The sequence below is a fragment of the Harpia harpyja genome, chromosome 13 (genome assembly GCF_026419915.1).
Source record: "Harpia harpyja isolate bHarHar1 chromosome 13, bHarHar1 primary haplotype, whole genome shotgun sequence".
Classification (NCBI taxonomy): domain Eukaryota; kingdom Metazoa; phylum Chordata; class Aves; order Accipitriformes; family Accipitridae; genus Harpia; species Harpia harpyja.
The window spans coordinates 25,454,114-25,470,564 of NC_068952.1; the positions used below are offsets into that span (position 1 = coordinate 25,454,114).

A 16,451-nucleotide genomic window follows, 5' to 3' on the forward strand; every position below is an offset into this window, starting at 1 on the left:
GTATATTCACTTCTGACAGATAATTCCAACTGAGAAAATAGGAGTTGCTCCTACAAGCAGAAGCTTGTGGACAAAAGCAACAGGAACATATGAGTTAATGTAACAGTTACTAAAAGTACTTACTTATTGCTTGTCCTTTGTGCTATTCCTAAGGTTATTACAAAATACACTTACTGAAAACAGAAAAAGTCCTATTATGGCAAAGATTTGTGGAAGATATTTCCAGATTAACTATTTCCACACTTCAATATTTATGGCAGCTAGAGATGTTATCAACCCTGAGGTAGCACAACAGAAACAATGCAGATTTTCTCTGAGACATATTTGGACATACTGTACACACTGCATGTCCCAAATCTACATTGCAAAGATAAACAACACTTTTAAACAATCCCTGAACAAAAATACTCTCAGGACATATTAGGTCCTTTAAGATGAGCTCTGTGACAGTACTGACTTGTCTTGATGTAAATTGTCAGCTGTCCAACACTGGTCCCTGCTACCATCAGTCTGAGATCTGGATTCATCCCATGGCACTTTGTTCTTTACTCCAAGTTGGTGGACAAAGCAACACCTCCAGAGAGTGGAGGTCTTATGCCCACATTAGTTTGAACAAATCTGGGTATTAGCGCCTTGTAACCTTTAGTATCTTTTCCATGTCCCATGCACTTTACATGTGCAAAGAAACACCTGCTGAGGGTAACACAAAAAAATATTAGCAGAACAGAGAACTGAACTGAACCATGGTCTACTCACTAACTCGACAGGAAAACCGACCTAGTAGTATCCTACTTAGTGAGGAAGGATAGTTTGAGAAAGGTACACATAACAATCGTTGGGAAAAAAACCCAAAATCTTTCAAGTCCCACCAATTTTTGTCATCTCTCAGAATCAGGTCTGACAGATTAGTGATTTAGCTAGAAGCAACTCTGACAAATGCTTATCTATCAACCATGTGATACTATGCCTCTATTAAGGTCTTTAAAAAAAGTAAATTTTACTGCATTTTTATGTGATACACACAGTACTTTCTACCTTTAGCTCTTGATTTGTAAAACGGCAATTCCAATAGGAACAAATATATAAAATGCGTGCTTTTCTAAAGATCCTGTAGCTGCTATGTAACCCAAAGATAATATGTTGACTTCATTTTAGCTAACACAAATACAGTCTGTTTACGCCAAGGAAAATGAATCTCACAAATTATTAATATTGATGGCTACTTCTTAAACTTGAAAAGGAATTTTGCTGATGTCACTCTTCCTTTAGTGATGCCAACTCCCTCCTGCCCACACCCACCAACTCCTTCTATCACTCATAGTTCTGTACAGTCTTTTGTTCAATAGTTATTCCATGAAGTTCTGTAATGAAAATATCATTGCTGAATTCTCTTCAGTTTTTATATTCATTCTCACTTGTAGGGTCTAATGTTTAACAGAACTTTTCTTCTCTCTCCCAACACCCCATACTTTTATTTACAAATCTAAGGTGGCTTTGTATTTCATATGTAAATGAGTATTTGAGGTTTGTGGTCTCAGCACCTACTGTCATAGTATATAGCACTTAGTATAAATTAAAACAGAATATTACAGAGACTGTATAATTGACATTCTTAACAATCTGTCAAATGATGATTTTCAGTAATGTTTCATATCACAAGCTGGTTTTGTCACCTAATAAAATCTGAAGTTTACATTGCTGGCTCACATTTCTAGTCAGTCAACTACCAGAACTTCTGAAATAATTAAACTTAATACAAGTCAGTACTGACCTTTGTAATTCTGAGCAAGAAGCCCATAAGATGATTCTCCAGAGGGAATGAAACCTTTTCCTTCAGGACACAAATCAGTAAATTCAGCTAGGAGAGAGAGAAAACAAAAAATTTTGCCATTAAGAAAAAGTTACTCACATACGTATGTTACATATTTGTTTCAGGGTATTTTGAGAAATCTGAGGTGACGTTTTGCCTTATTCACATCTATCAGGCAATCATGCACATCTTTAGCTGAATGGGGGATGCTAACGCTACAGCCTGACTTTCCCCTGCTCTCAGTTTGCAGACCTAGCTTTGCAAAACCTCGCTAGGGTACCCACAGCATCACAGGGCTCTATGCAAACTAATTTCTCTTGCTCCTTGGCAGGAGAATGTAGTCCTTACTGGGTTTCATGGTGCAGTGCAGTTATAACAATACCAGTAGCCAAATTATCTTAATTAAAGCTAGCATGGGCCTCTCTGAGCTATACTGCAAGCTGCAATCTAGTCATACCCCAACTGAGATACAACCCCCTGTCCACATTCTTCAGACCTTATACAGGAAAAACACTAATTGACTGCAACAGGAGAACATGGTGTGGATTACAGAGAGAAATTATTTGAAGTGTCTTGGAGACTATGCAGAATCAAATAAACCCATCCAAGCAGAGAGGCTCTTTTTGTAGCACATTTCATTTCAGTTTCACTGATTCTAAAGTATAATTAACACAGGAATTAAAGATGATGATACATTTGCGTGAAAAGTAATCTTTAGTATTCAATCTCGAAAAGTTTACACATGTTCTCTCTTACGTGATTTTTTCCAGCTGGATTCTGAATTTCAGCCATCACTGTTTATGTTTCAAGTACTGTTTTCAATATTTGTGACAAATATCATATGGCTATGTTTTTCTAATTCGATATTTAGAGGTTAAACAATGGTCTGCAGACAACATGATTAACTGAATTGTTCAGTAAGTAGCAAAATGTAATAATAATGTCATAATATATATCAGTAATTTGTAGTGCTGTAGAAATATTACAAATAATAGCTGCAGACTCAAAAACACTGTAATGCTTATCTTTGTTTTCCAGCTTGTGGGAAAAATCTAATGTGTTACCATAGCATCTGGAAAAAGCTTCTGTGAGAATCCATCTTTGTTTAAAATCAGTTGGAGATAATGCTGTTCAGTAACAGGCTGTTTTTATCCTTAGGGTAACTGCAGTGAAGCCAATGGATTTACACCAGGTATGAATTATTCCTATTAATTTTTCCTCCATGGAAGTCTCCCATGATTAAGTCATGACTAAATACTACAGAATATGGGATTTAATGGGCAAGCCTTCTCTGAAGGCAAAGCATGCTACTGTTAACATAAACACAATGCTTCAAAAGTTTGCAAAGGGACAGAAGGCCTCCTCTTACCAGTTCCAAAGACAGGGCATGGGAAGATTTCACAGTTATCACCCCAGCCAGCACCCAAGGTACAGCAGCATTCTTGTTTGGTTACATTGGATGTAAGCACATTGTCACAGAAATTAGCATCATTCAGATTGTAGTAGCACTCCTTCTTTCCATCTTCATATTGATCGGCCTCTATTGGTAATTCTAAAGGTGAAAAGAAAACAAACCACATAAGATTACATGTGAAATGAATCAGTTTTACAGGAGAATCAGAAGAGCCACAGTACCTCAGTTTCACCACAGTGAAGAGCAGCATTGTCAAGCAGGGAAGAAAATGGTTACATACAAATCTTGGTTTAACTTTTTTGTTCTTAGGAAGAATGATGGAAGTTGATAACCTTCCTTTGACTTTTTCAGATCTGTTCTACAGCTTGGCCACAAAGGGATTCTTCACATTTGCACTTCTTTCGTTTTTAAGCAATGCATGAGCTATCTGCTCTCATGCTCTGCTATCTACCTACCATGCCCAACTACTGACATAGTGCTTTTCATGTATGAATCTGGAAGCTCTTCATAGAGGTGAGTGAACATTACAACCTCATTTTACAGAAAAAGGAGCTAAGGCACAAACTGAAAAGGCCCGATTTTCAAAAGAATGAACATTTCCAGCCCCTTTTAATTTCACTGGAAAAGAAGCATCTTCCACACTTGAATACAAGGCCCTTTATGATTTTTGCAAAAGTAACTGACTGACTCCACATTAAGCAGAGGAATACAATGCAGATGTCAAGTTAACTGACTCTGTCCTTTACTTTAAAATAGGCTTTACTTTAAAATAGGCATCCAACCAAGAAGTCAGATTTTCTGCCTTTAGCAGTTGAGTGGGTCCTCTCACAACATTTGTAAGGACTGGAGGCAAAATAGTCTCTCCCATAGACCCAATAACCCCCCCTATTAATAGTCAAAGACCTTTCTAAAGCAAGGCACTCCTAAACTACACCAAGAAGCAAATTTGAAAAGAAATACCTAGTTAAAGCTTCTATGTTTGCAGAACTCTGTCTATCTAACCTTGCACTTCCACAAAAATTCTCATCAGGAGCTCAGAAGTGGGAACTATCACATAAAATTTTTATTCACACAATCAATATGAAAAGCTTTTCATAGGCCATCCATAAAGTAACCAAATTCTAAAATTACAAATGCTAACATTATTAATCAAACCCAAAACTGTTCAGGAACTTAAGATAGATAAATCTCAAGGTGACTAGTTCATTTCCTTTTTATCTTGGGAAATTCTTTATGCTTAGCACTTAACAAATGTTTAATTCACAAAAAACTACTAAAAATTATTGCTTGTTGGCTGATTTTCCATTGTTTGAGTTTTCATTCATTTCTACTTAGGCTCTCGTATAATGTGCCAAGCATGAAACATTTCTCAAGTAACGCATGTGTCCGGGCGGGAATCAAAACCTCATTTTATACCTGAGTGACAGTGCATTTCAAAATGCTAGAAGATTAGTAAGACCTGAAGAGTTGTGGCATATAAACTACCTTTGTTTGCCGTGCAGTGCTTTTCAAAAAGAGCTTAAGGCTGGCCCACTTACAAGTATTGGTAGACCTAGGAGAGCCAAGTTCACTTGACCACCTCATCTGTCCGCCTCTGTTTGTCTCTTGGAGGTCAAGCTCAGCCTCTTTATGCCAGTTATAGGATGGATTTTCTTCTAACCCCATCGACTTAAAAAATAATGGCTGTGAGGTGCGAGCTTGAAGATAGTGATTGTCCAACAAATGCTGAAGGAATGAAATGAACTCCAGCTCTTGTTACCTTGAGCCTGTTATCCCAGCCCACCCACATTCCCCCAAGCAGGTGGGGCAAGGCAACTTTACTGGGCATGCAAATACTAGATCTGTTTTGAGAAAAGCGGGTTTAAAAATGCCAGTATAGATTGCCTAATTATTGCACTTCAATAGTACGAACACATGTAATAGTTCTTTTGGCTTCTAATTCAAAACAGACAATTGGATTTATTTCTATTTTCCTCAGAAAAGTGACTGTTTCTGTTTTGAGAGGTTGAGGGGCTGGCAGACACCTCTGTTCAAATTCAGTACAATGTTGCCACCTACAAGGCAAACTTTCCTTTGCTGTTTTGCCAATATAACTAAGTTGTACATTAAAGGAAACACCCAGCTGAGTGCTTATTTCATCTTTGTTAGGTTAGCCTGTGGTCTCCCCTCATCAGATAATTACAATTTTCCATAATGTGCTGAATTTCATAAAGTGCGGTGGTTTTTTGGTATCAGCAGCTATCCAATAGGAACTGCATTAAGACTATCATGTGTCATAGAAACGCAGCTGAACTAAATCTGTTGTTCCAAGGTGAGAGAGCAGTACTTTACCCACCAAATTATACATTTTCCTTGGCCATTTGCCATCTAACTGAATCAAAGCCAAATCTTCAACAGGAGAAAAAGCATAGCAGTTTTCATGCTGTTTGCCAGAGAAAGAACACCAGAAGCTGCCCCACAAAGAAGAGGAGACAGTCTCATCATGTCATTGTTTATTCCCATTTTACATATGATTGATGTGTTGGTTTCTCCTCCCATTATCTGTTCAGCAGCTTAAAAGTCTGTTGTTTACACAGCTGTGACTGAGGGTTAGTCAAGCAGGCGTCATGAATGTTTGGGGAGCAAATGAGACACAAATCTTTCATTATTTTTTTTTTAACCAAGACCAGTCTGAGTCTACAAGCTTATAATTTCTCTCTCATACATTATTAACCATTTAGTAAACAGGTTGTTTTTGAAAGCGGTTTCATTAGGTATGTTGACAAAATATGATAGGGAATGGATACTTATTTTTTCATATCATTGTTGTTTCAGGTTTTTTGATATTAGAAAATGTAAAATATCTCTCTACTAAGGCACGCTGGTAAAGGAACATAATTTTATCAGGTTGTTGATGACTGTTCTATTAACAGCCTGTAACAGAGATTCTGTATAGTTGCTGCTAGATTGAACTGAAGTATTTATTAGAAATAGATTTATATACCTTAGGATAACCTTGATCCAACAATATGCTTCAGAATGTGTTTGAAGCAAAAATGTGCATTAGTAACATAGGATTCAGTGGATAATCAGGATATTAGCATATGCTTAGACTTCAGCATACAGTTAAATATTTGCCTAAATAGCAGCCTGTTAACAACTGTGATCTGAAAAAAACAGAACATATAGAACTGATGGGATCTTAAATACTGCAACTATGTACCAACACCTCTTATCCACAGGTAGAATCAGTAAGGTGGTTGCTAAAGTGAAAAATCATCATTATAAGTTCATGATTTCTAAAACCTCAGCAAAGACACTGATGACTGAGCAAACAGCTTAAGTAACACACACTTTCAGACCCTGATTTTCCAAAAGACAGTAAAAATAGACTGGTGTGTGCCTATCGTCAGGGTGTACTTGTTTAGATTTCTCAGTTGGCTCCGCATGTGGCAAGCTACAACACCTAACGTGTGTGTGCAGTGTATACGCATATACATGCATATGTATAATTCAGGGATTAGTGCAAGTGATGCACATTTAAAAATTATATCTAAGACTATGTTCATAGGTGACTGAAATTCAGATCATTATTTACCTTAGAAAACCATTCACATAGTGCCATAAAAAAACCCAGCCCACAAATATGAAGAGTTTCCTTTAAAGTCTTAACATTTAGAAAGCCCTTAAGGTTTAGGAAATTTAGAATTTGTACTCGGGCACCAAATTTCTAGCCTTGAGGAAGCTTTTGGATCAGATTTATAAACTGTTACTTGACAGCCTCAAATTTTTTTGTGCTGGTGGTTAGTTAGATGCAGGGGGGATTGATTTTGTTTTAATACAAATCAGTCTAGGAGGGACTCATGTTTGAACACCAAAATTGTGATTTTTACTTACAAATCCTAGTAAATACTGTTAAATATCTTGCCATAAATAACTGGTCACATTTCACGTAACCAGAAGAAAGCAACATCTAAATTAGCTGTAGGTACCTACGTGGGCCCTGGTACCTTAGTGGAGTTCTCTCACTGGAATTCTTTTCCTTGGCTGAGCTGTAACCCAAACTAGTGATCTTACTGACCTTTGTATATGTAAGCCATATTCCTGCTGATATGCTTATGTTTACACACACTTGTTTGCAATTCTCATTTTAAATCATACCTATTATAATCCTCAAATATATACTACCCTTTATAGCTTCTGGATTCAATGCAATGAGATATATTAATATTATATTAATAATTTAGATACATATTAGAACATGCATTTTTTCTTATGTAGAAACAATTAAAACCATGCTAATACCGATTATTACACAAACCACATTCAGCTTGGTACTTGCTAGAAATTAATCATAAATGGCTTTATATATCTTGTTAAAAGAATAAATGAGAAGACTTGAACCGAAACCAGGCATTTTTTATCTCTTAGGCACAAAGATGTGTAACAGCAAAGTTTCATCTAATACAAAAGAGAGTTCTTTCCTCCTTTATCTTTTCTTCCTTCTGAAACATTTGCTACATTTTGTGAACGGCAGGGGAGAGAGGAGGCAAATAAGACAATCAAACCTTGCACAACTAAGTTTTTGGGGTTTGTTACTGGAATGTGACAATATGGGCTAGAATTCCTGATACATACACTGAGAGGATTGTTTCAGGACATAGCCAACAATAGATGAATTTCCACCAAGTGAAATCTAAATAGAAGGAAGCCTCGAGAGCCCTAATTTCAAGTAAAGTGTGAACACATAGCATTCCACAAAGCTAACAGCCTTTAACCACATGCAAAAAAGTTCCCAAATTAAAGTAACATTTGAACAATCTTCACCTATTTGCACTTGATATGAGGTGGACAAACATTTCTTTATGCACAAAAATACAAAATGAGAAATAAGCAAAAGCTGAGTATACCACATTGAACGACAGAGATCTGCAACAGAATAATGCAGATTAAATTCTTCCTTTCTGAACATAGGCATGATGCAAGCTAATGCTGACAGATGATGTCCACATGTACTGTAGGAGCTCTCAAAGCAGCGTGCCTGACTTGAGTATGTGGCTTGTCAAAGCCAGAGGGTGTGTGGCTATTCCATTGCTCTTTGCAGGCAGATAGCATGCTATTCCTATATGATCATACTGCAGCTGGTCTCGGGGGATGCTGAAGTACTCATCGTTGGGCAAACCAACATAGCTGTTATTTGCTCATCCTACAGTGAGCACATGGGGCTTATGCCACTTACAAATGGGGAGGAAAAGACTGGTTCTGTTCCCTCTTCAGTTCAGTTGACAGCTACACAAGGGTCACCCATTGGTTCCCAGAAGAAAATCGGAACAAGCAAAGTAAGCAGATGTAGAAGAATGAAGCGTGTATTGTCAGCTCCTGAAATGTCAAATCCAGAGGTACATGGGGCAGTGTCACCACTTGACTGGTCAGCCTTTGAGGTCTTGAGAAACAGAAGCCAACTGATAAGAGGAAAAAAAAACCAGCAAGACTGCAGGATATACAGGAAAGCAAGATTCCTTTTTAAGAAGAACTAACAACAGTACTTTCCTCTTACTTTAGAAGAAAAGTAAGAGAATAAATAGTAAGATCTCTGTTCCTAGTACTGCCACTTTTCCTTATTCTAGTTCAAGAGCATATGGTGTAAAGTACATCTCACTGGGTCCTAATTTGCATGTCTTCTGGTCTCCTATGTGAGATCTTCCTCCTTGATGACCTTATCAGAGAAGAGACAAAGGTGAAGCACGCATGTTTTGTTAGGGCCTGATGAAGGCTGGAGGGGAAGGAAGAATAGCTTCTTTCCAAACTGATCACAGTAAAGCTATATTCACCAGTGACAACAAAATGGAGTTAGTACTGACAGTAGAGTACTAATCTGTTGACAGTACAATCAGTCACACTGGGTTTTTCACCTCCTCCCTCCCCACAGTAATGTTTGGGTATGTCCTTGAATGCTCCCTGGACTTCTTTTTAAATGGGCTCAGGTCCTCTGCTAATTTCTTTAGCTTTGGTTTTGTTTGACAAGTAGCTGAATTCTCCCAAGTACTACCTCCTCACAGTACCAAAACGAAGATGGCATTCACATCTCCTGCAAATCTTGGTAATATAATTTAAACACTCTTCTTCCATAAATTCATGGAAGAATTTTAAATGCTGCTACTTCAGTTATCATCAGCGGGTATTTAAGCTAATCTGCTTTACGGTGGAAAGGCACTGCAGTATTTTTCCTTGCAAACAGGAACGGAGGCAGTACCACTGGGCATTGCTCTGCTTCCTCAGCCATCTTACTTTTTTTCATTCCTCCATCAGAAAACAAGCTCCCATAAGCCTGAATCTTTCTCACAAGATTTTGCAAAGGTTTCAGTTTGTCAATCAGCTGTTAATGATACTTCACAGGCAACTTCTTGAGTGCTGCTGAGTACTACATTCAGTGATCTAAAAAGTTGTTGCAATTAGATCACAGATATTTTGACCTTGTTTACAAGTCTGAAAGACCATGAGTGATAGGAGAAAATAGCCACAGCCTTGTAAGCTCTAGAGTCTGCATCCTGGCACTACAGCCAGTTATTCTAAAGCTTTCCAGAAGCTAGATCAGCCTGCAGTGGTAGAACAAAATAAGAAAAATACCAAGATTTGCATTCTGGAGGGGGAAAAAAGCTGTGCAACTAAATCCCTTCATTTCTTGTACTCTGTTGTTCCTTATTGTGGGCTTGTTCCTTTCTCCAAACTGATCAGTGTAGAAATGTGGAGACAACTTTAAGAGTTGTAAACTCATTTTTAATTAGCATATTTCCAGTAGTATTTGCAACACCCAAAACACCTACTAGGTTTCCTAGTGACTACTAGGAAAAACAGGACAAAAGATGGAGTAAAACAGGCAAGGGCACTCAAAAAGGCACTAAAAGAGACTTGACAACAATTCAGTGTTTTGGTTTTTTGCTTTCCCAACTACCTTTTCTAAGGATTTATGTTAGTACTAGGTTTGTTTTTAATCATATGCTCCCTTAAACATTGTCCAAGTGTACTAGTGGATGTTTGTAAAAATTTGAACAAAAAATAAAATCACTCAGGCCATAGACTTGATTCCATATCACATTTCATTGTTACAGTACAGTAAACAAGAGATTGTTTACTCTCAACTGCTGTAACTGTTCATTATTACTGCCAAGTCTGATGATGTATAAAATTTAGGTATTTCTGCTAATGATTCACTGATAACATATTACATCCTAGAAATGCCTCTTTTCATGCACACGCTTTCAAGGAGACAAAGTTTTAAATTTTTCTGCTGTAGTTAAAGCAACACCAGCATTTAAACCAACTTTACTTTTCCATTGGTTACATATGCAGTGGAAATCATGCCAAGCATGCACAAATCCACTAGCATTTTACCTGGTGAGGTACGGAAGCGACACTGTCCGGTCATCGGATCATACTCCTGGTTCTCATCAGAGCAGAGGCACAGGAAAGTACCATCGACATTCTCACAGAGGGCTTCGCCACATACTCCACTCAGCATTTCACATTCATTCACATCTGGGGAAAAAATCCAAAACATAAATCAATTCAGACCCATTACTGACAGTTTGTTCTTTTATCTGCTGTATCTGTGCCAATATTGTCTGCCAGATTACAGATACCATCTCTGGGGAAGGATTAAAAACTCACTGATAACCTAAGTAGATTCATAAACAAGTAGTCAGTCCTTTGAAATAAAGGCCCCTGAAAGCCACAGTACAGTTTATAGACTATTGGTGCTGATTAGGTGCTGCTTGTAGACCAGAACACTGGCCTTCTTTTATTTGGTTTTTTTTTTTGGGGGGGGGGGGTTCTTTTGCATTTTTAAATACTTGCTTTTCTTTGTACCCTTTTCTTGGGATTTAAGATTCAGACTCATTTCAGTTGTTTTCTTAACTTTCTTCATTATCAAACTTCCACTGAACTCAAGGAGCAAAATGAGTAGGTTTCCATGTGATTCAGACTGCACTATGAAAAGAGAATTCCCTTTTCTCCTCAAAGTCCCATTTTCCTCATGAACATCTACTGAACAGTGAATTCCCCAGCCCCACTGCCACCATGTGCCTCTTGTGTGCATGGCCTCACAGGCTGCTCTGGAACCCACAAGGGTTACACCCAGGTCACCCAGGGAGCCCCTGCCGAACACTGCAAATTTCCTCTCCCCCAAAAACCCCACGTATTTTTAACTTGGATTCCATAAACCTGCTAACTAGTCTACCCTGAAATGCTTTTTTGATTGATGGGAGAGTTGTCTGCTGTTTAAACAAGGGTTGCCAAATACTGTCAGGGTCACTTAACTTTACTCTCTTTTCAGTTGCTAAAGTTTACGTTTGAAAATCTACTTTGTCTACTAATGACAGAATCTGAAAATTGTAATTTGTGTATCACAATTCAGAAATTTCTGTAATTAAGCATGGTCTAAAGTATAAGTTGTGAGGCAATGTTCAGCCTTTCTACCTCTTACCCAGCAAGAATGAAAGTCTAGTCATATGACCAAATGTTGATTTTTGTGTATTTTTTATATAAATATGCATTTTAACTTATGGTTTGCTCAGCAATTTTAAAATGTACTTAGATTTTTCTTTATCTTTTTGCTGGATTCCTGTCATAAGGAACAAGTCGTCTTTGGGGAACGTTGCCTGGCCAGGAACTAAAGAGACTTACCTTTTCCTAAAATTGTTTTGGTAGATAACTGGCATCAAAATTTCTAAGAGTATTTTATATAGTGTATACAAGAAAAAAACCTAAGACATTATTTTATGGTGCAGAATCACTTCACTGGCAACTCAAAATTAAATTTAGTTTCACACCAGCTTTTGCTTTCCTTTTTTTTTTGTTCTTTCTTTGCTTCATTTGTTTTAATCCATGAAAAGTCACTGTATGCAAAAATATACATTGGTATGTTGCAACATAAGTGCCAAATGGCATAAAGAATTTTGTAATAAAACTGTTTAATATATTAGAAAACACATACAAACACTTCTGTAAAGCTTCTAACTCCTCCTCTCTGTTTGGTATTCCATTTAGGTCTCTGTTCCTAGTAAATGTGTTTCATCCTGAGTCTGGTTTGAAGATATTGCTTAATGAATACCTTTCCTTGATCTGGTATTAATTTTATATTAGAAACTTGTGCTGCCTCAGATGGTCCAACCATCACTATTAACAACAGATCTGGAAAGCTATTACTCACAAGAGAAACGTGCAGTATTTACACATCTACAAAATCTCACATCTTTTCATGGTGATAGGTGTCTTTCCTGGAGCTCAAAGCCAATGTTAAAATCTGTTCAAATACGATGTGCGTTGGGAGGTGTGCCATCTAATTCAGACTGGCTGTACCACATGCCAGATGTTATTTCCTGTAGGGGGTAGTACAGAGTTCTGGTTATTCAGCTAAGAGACTAAACAGATGTTGCATTTAAATAGGCTAAAGTATGAAATTCAATCTATTATGATTTATATTTGTGAATGGTCCTGACGTGCAGAAATAGTGGGTTTTCTGGGTTTTTCTTAAAGAGATAAAATGAGTGGCTTAGCTTATTTGCTGTTGGTTTCCATTCAATCCTAATAACAGGTTCTCATTAAATGGATACACAGTTAAGTTCCCATCTGGCACAAAGTTCAGTGAGTAAAGCACAGCTCAACCTTATTTTACTAGTAAGTGGTCCAACTTTAACAAAAAATGACGGAAAACAAAAATGTTTTTGTGAAAACGTGTTTTGCTTATATGCCGCTTTTTGCTCACTAGTACCTTGCAGGAATGACTACTTGCACCTAAGAACTCACCCGTACACCCTTGCCCATCCTGCACGTCCTGATACCCTTGGTAACAAAGGCAGCGGTAGGAGCCATCCATATTTTCACAGAATCCATGACTGCCACATATTGTGCCATTCGCACATTCATCAACATCTGCAAGGAAGAATTTTAACATCAGACAGGCCTTGCGACAGTCAAAGGCAGACATTCACGAAGAGTGCGGAAAAACAACAGACAGGCCATTTTTGCAAACGGATGCAGCGATGTCCCTCTGTACATTGGGAAGGAAAATACAAAGGACAAGACACAAACATTTCATGTAAGCACATGTACGATTTAAGAAATTGTTTCAGTGTTAACTTTGCAGGAAATACCTTATGTCAGACAACGGTTTTGGTCAACTGTTTCCTATCTGTTTCACCAAACCTGCCAATCATGGCATGATGCTACGTACCACAGAGTAAGACATAGTTTAAATATGACTATCTCTCTGACTGACTGACAGATTCTGCCAGTTTAGCGCTATACAGTCAAAAACATGTGTGAAACTGAACCCGCTGTGCCTACAAGAAGAGTTCAAGGGTATGGTTGCATCCATTGTGCAGAAGTGCTGCACGGATCTCATTCTGGCTCTCAGCACAGAAGATAATTTCATGGTGCACGTGTAAGTGGTAAATATCTGTGAAGTGAGCCTTCTGGCTTTAATCCTGTAAATTTACACATACGAATAATCTTACTCAAGTAGGCAAAGTAATTACAATGCCTGCATGCTTTCTGTACTGGCCCTGTCATTTGTAGTTCCCGTTTGTGGTTTACTGGCCTTACAAGTAAGAGTCACTTGCATGAGCAAGTCTGTTCTTTGACTCAGCTGCCCATCCAACTATAATGAAGCAGAGCTGCTTGTGGCAGAACATAGTTTATTTTTGTAAGTGTATTACAAGGGCTAGGAATGTATTATTTTTATCTTCACTCAAAGAAAGACCTAAACCCAAGGCCCTGACCACCTGTGGTCATTAAAGATGTCATGGTGTGTTTTTCAGGAGGAAGAACGTTAACTGAAACTGAGAACTTGCTAGGATACTAGGATTAGTACCTTCTGCCTTCTAAATTCCTCTGCAGTTTGAAGCAGAGAAATTATTGCTATATTTCTTTCCTAGAAACCATTATGACTGTTAAGTAAGGTTGCTGTCTGCTTGGAATTACCTTCTGCACTGTGCCTCAGGGGTAATTACATTCTAAATGGTGAATAAAGTGATTCACTTTTGATTTATCTGGGTACTATCTACTATCATTAATTCTGCACATTAGAGTAGACCTTCATGTGATGGAGCCTACCATCATTCTACCTCCAGTGAAGGCCTTAGGCACTCACTGAACTAAAGAGCTGGTGGGACTGAATCCTATGTTGCCACAGAGGGCTGCTTTGAACAGGTGAGCAGCACTGCTGCTTGGTGTTTTTCTGAAAGGAGAGAGTAGGGCTCAAACGTAGTCCTGTCTACTCCTACAGCTCTTCACAGCTGTGTCAAACAAAGGCCTAGAAAAGTCAGCAAAGATGCACTTCATTCTTCTCCTGACAGTGCTCACCAAGCAAGGACATTATTACTTTTAGATTTTCTTACACTCAGCTGAAAAGGAATTTTTGGTCTTTGAACCTCATGGTCACAGCTCCCCAAGCTATCCAAATTTGAGCAGCATGTCATTACCACCCACACAGGTTACCTGTTGTGCTGCCCTCTTGCTACCCTAAGTGCTCAAATTCATCCACACATGCTTCTGTCTGCCTCAGGGAGAGGCTTTTTGGGGGTCCCAAAAAACATCTTTTCCTATGTGCTGTGGTTGGGGTTTGAACAGGTTTAGAATCACATTTTAGAATCAGAATTTTAAGGCCAGAAGAGACTATCCACAACCTCTTAAATGGGTTAAAAAACTGTCTCTGGCAATTTCTATACCAATGGAGTAAATTGTGGTCCCAATGACCACAATTGTACCCCCCCCCCCCCCCCCAAAAAAAGGGAGGTCTGGTCCCTCCCTCTTGCTGCTGTGCACTATACCTGGATAACATACCTTATTTTAACATTTAGTCTCATGTGATCATCAGAGTTTCACATATCTGGACAAAAAATCTGAATACTCTATCTCTGATTCAGAAAACCATGTTAAGAAAAGTTAAGAAAAGGAATGCAAAATGAGTGAACAATGGTGGATTGACACCCAGGAATTTAAGACAACAGACAATAATGCAGTGTTCGTATTTTCAGTGGCCAACTATGGTTTAATAAAAAAGTTCCTGAGCCACAGGACAGTTACTCTGTTAAAAGCCTAGACAGAAGAAACTACAACTGGGGATTTTAAAATTACCTAAATTACAGTATTTCTCTTACTTAATAGCTAAATGTTAAAGGAAACAGATAGGGGAATGGATCATGCAGCTGGTTCTCCAAAGGTAAACTAAGGTCATTGACTAAAAAGCTGCAGAAACAAAACTTGTGATTGTAGCAAGTGTCCTGATTTAGTATATAATATAGCCACAGAAGACAGTTTTGTTTTTAAAAAGTATGCAGTCTGAACATGACTGGATCTTTCAGTGTATGGGAAATTGCAGAGAAGGTCCAAGCACCAAATATTTTTCCTTGTCTAGACAGCTCACTCAAAGGACTCCTGTTTTACAGCCGGAAAGGGCATTTGTTTCTTTAATCACCCTGTAAAGCTTGAGGCTTGTAATCAGCAATTCTCTTGCTATATGGAGACAAAGCAAGGGGAAAAACTAAAAATATGAAACTAATATGTCCTATGCCTATGCAATGACTAAAGCAGTTCTCTGTAATTACAACCTGTTTTAGAATCCATGACTCAGTGCTGCCTGCTTTAATCAAAACTCTTTTGATCTAGCATCACCACGATCTAAAGAAAGGCAAAACGTGTGCACTCAAGCGCATTCCTATACCGCTCGACAGCGTGTTCCTGTTTTCTGCCAACCTGAACAAGATGAAGGCATACTTAATCTCAGGCATGATATTTAAATCTCACTGAAATCTACTTACATGGCAAAGTCTCTGGAAGAGGAACTGTTTCCTAGGACAGTTCTGTACAGTGCTTAGGGGAACAGAGCTCTGATTCTGAGACTTCCAGGGCTGCCCATAACACCCATACATAAAAATCACTGTCATGAGAAAATTAGAAAAATGAATATTTGAATAAAGACTTTGGCTATTTAGAGGCAATAATGCTGGATGGTCATTCCACCATTGCGATGATGTGGGTAAGAAAGAGATTCTTGTTTCTCCCTTTTTGTTCTTACTTCTCTAGCCAGCCTCCAGATAAGAAGTAGTTGATGCCCTAAAACATCTCTATCAGCAAATTTGAGAAGGCTGGTGAAGTCTGTGATTACTCATTGTGAAACAAGAAGGTAGCTCACAGAGGCACACTCTGGAGATGCATACTTGAATCTGTTTGGCAGAAGCCTGAGCTGTC

The 16,451-nt window shown here is 38.2% G+C and overlaps 1 protein-coding gene across 9 annotated transcripts in view; it reads right to left on the minus strand.

The window, feature by feature from the left end:
• Window positions 1–16,451, minus strand: part of LTBP1 (latent transforming growth factor beta binding protein 1) — a 205,406-nt gene that overhangs the window by 21,757 nt on the left and 167,198 nt on the right. For all 9 annotated transcript variants that reach the window (XM_052806077.1, XM_052806078.1, XM_052806075.1 and 6 more), the window contains 4 exons: window positions 13,008–13,133; window positions 10,596–10,739; window positions 3,180–3,362; window positions 1,772–1,858 (listed from right to left, as the gene is read on the minus strand). In XM_052806077.1, coding sequence (XP_052662037.1) covers window positions 1,772–1,858; window positions 3,180–3,362; window positions 10,596–10,739; window positions 13,008–13,133 — 540 coding nt within the window. The remainder of the gene's footprint in view (window positions 1–1,771; window positions 1,859–3,179; window positions 3,363–10,595; window positions 10,740–13,007; window positions 13,134–16,451) is intronic.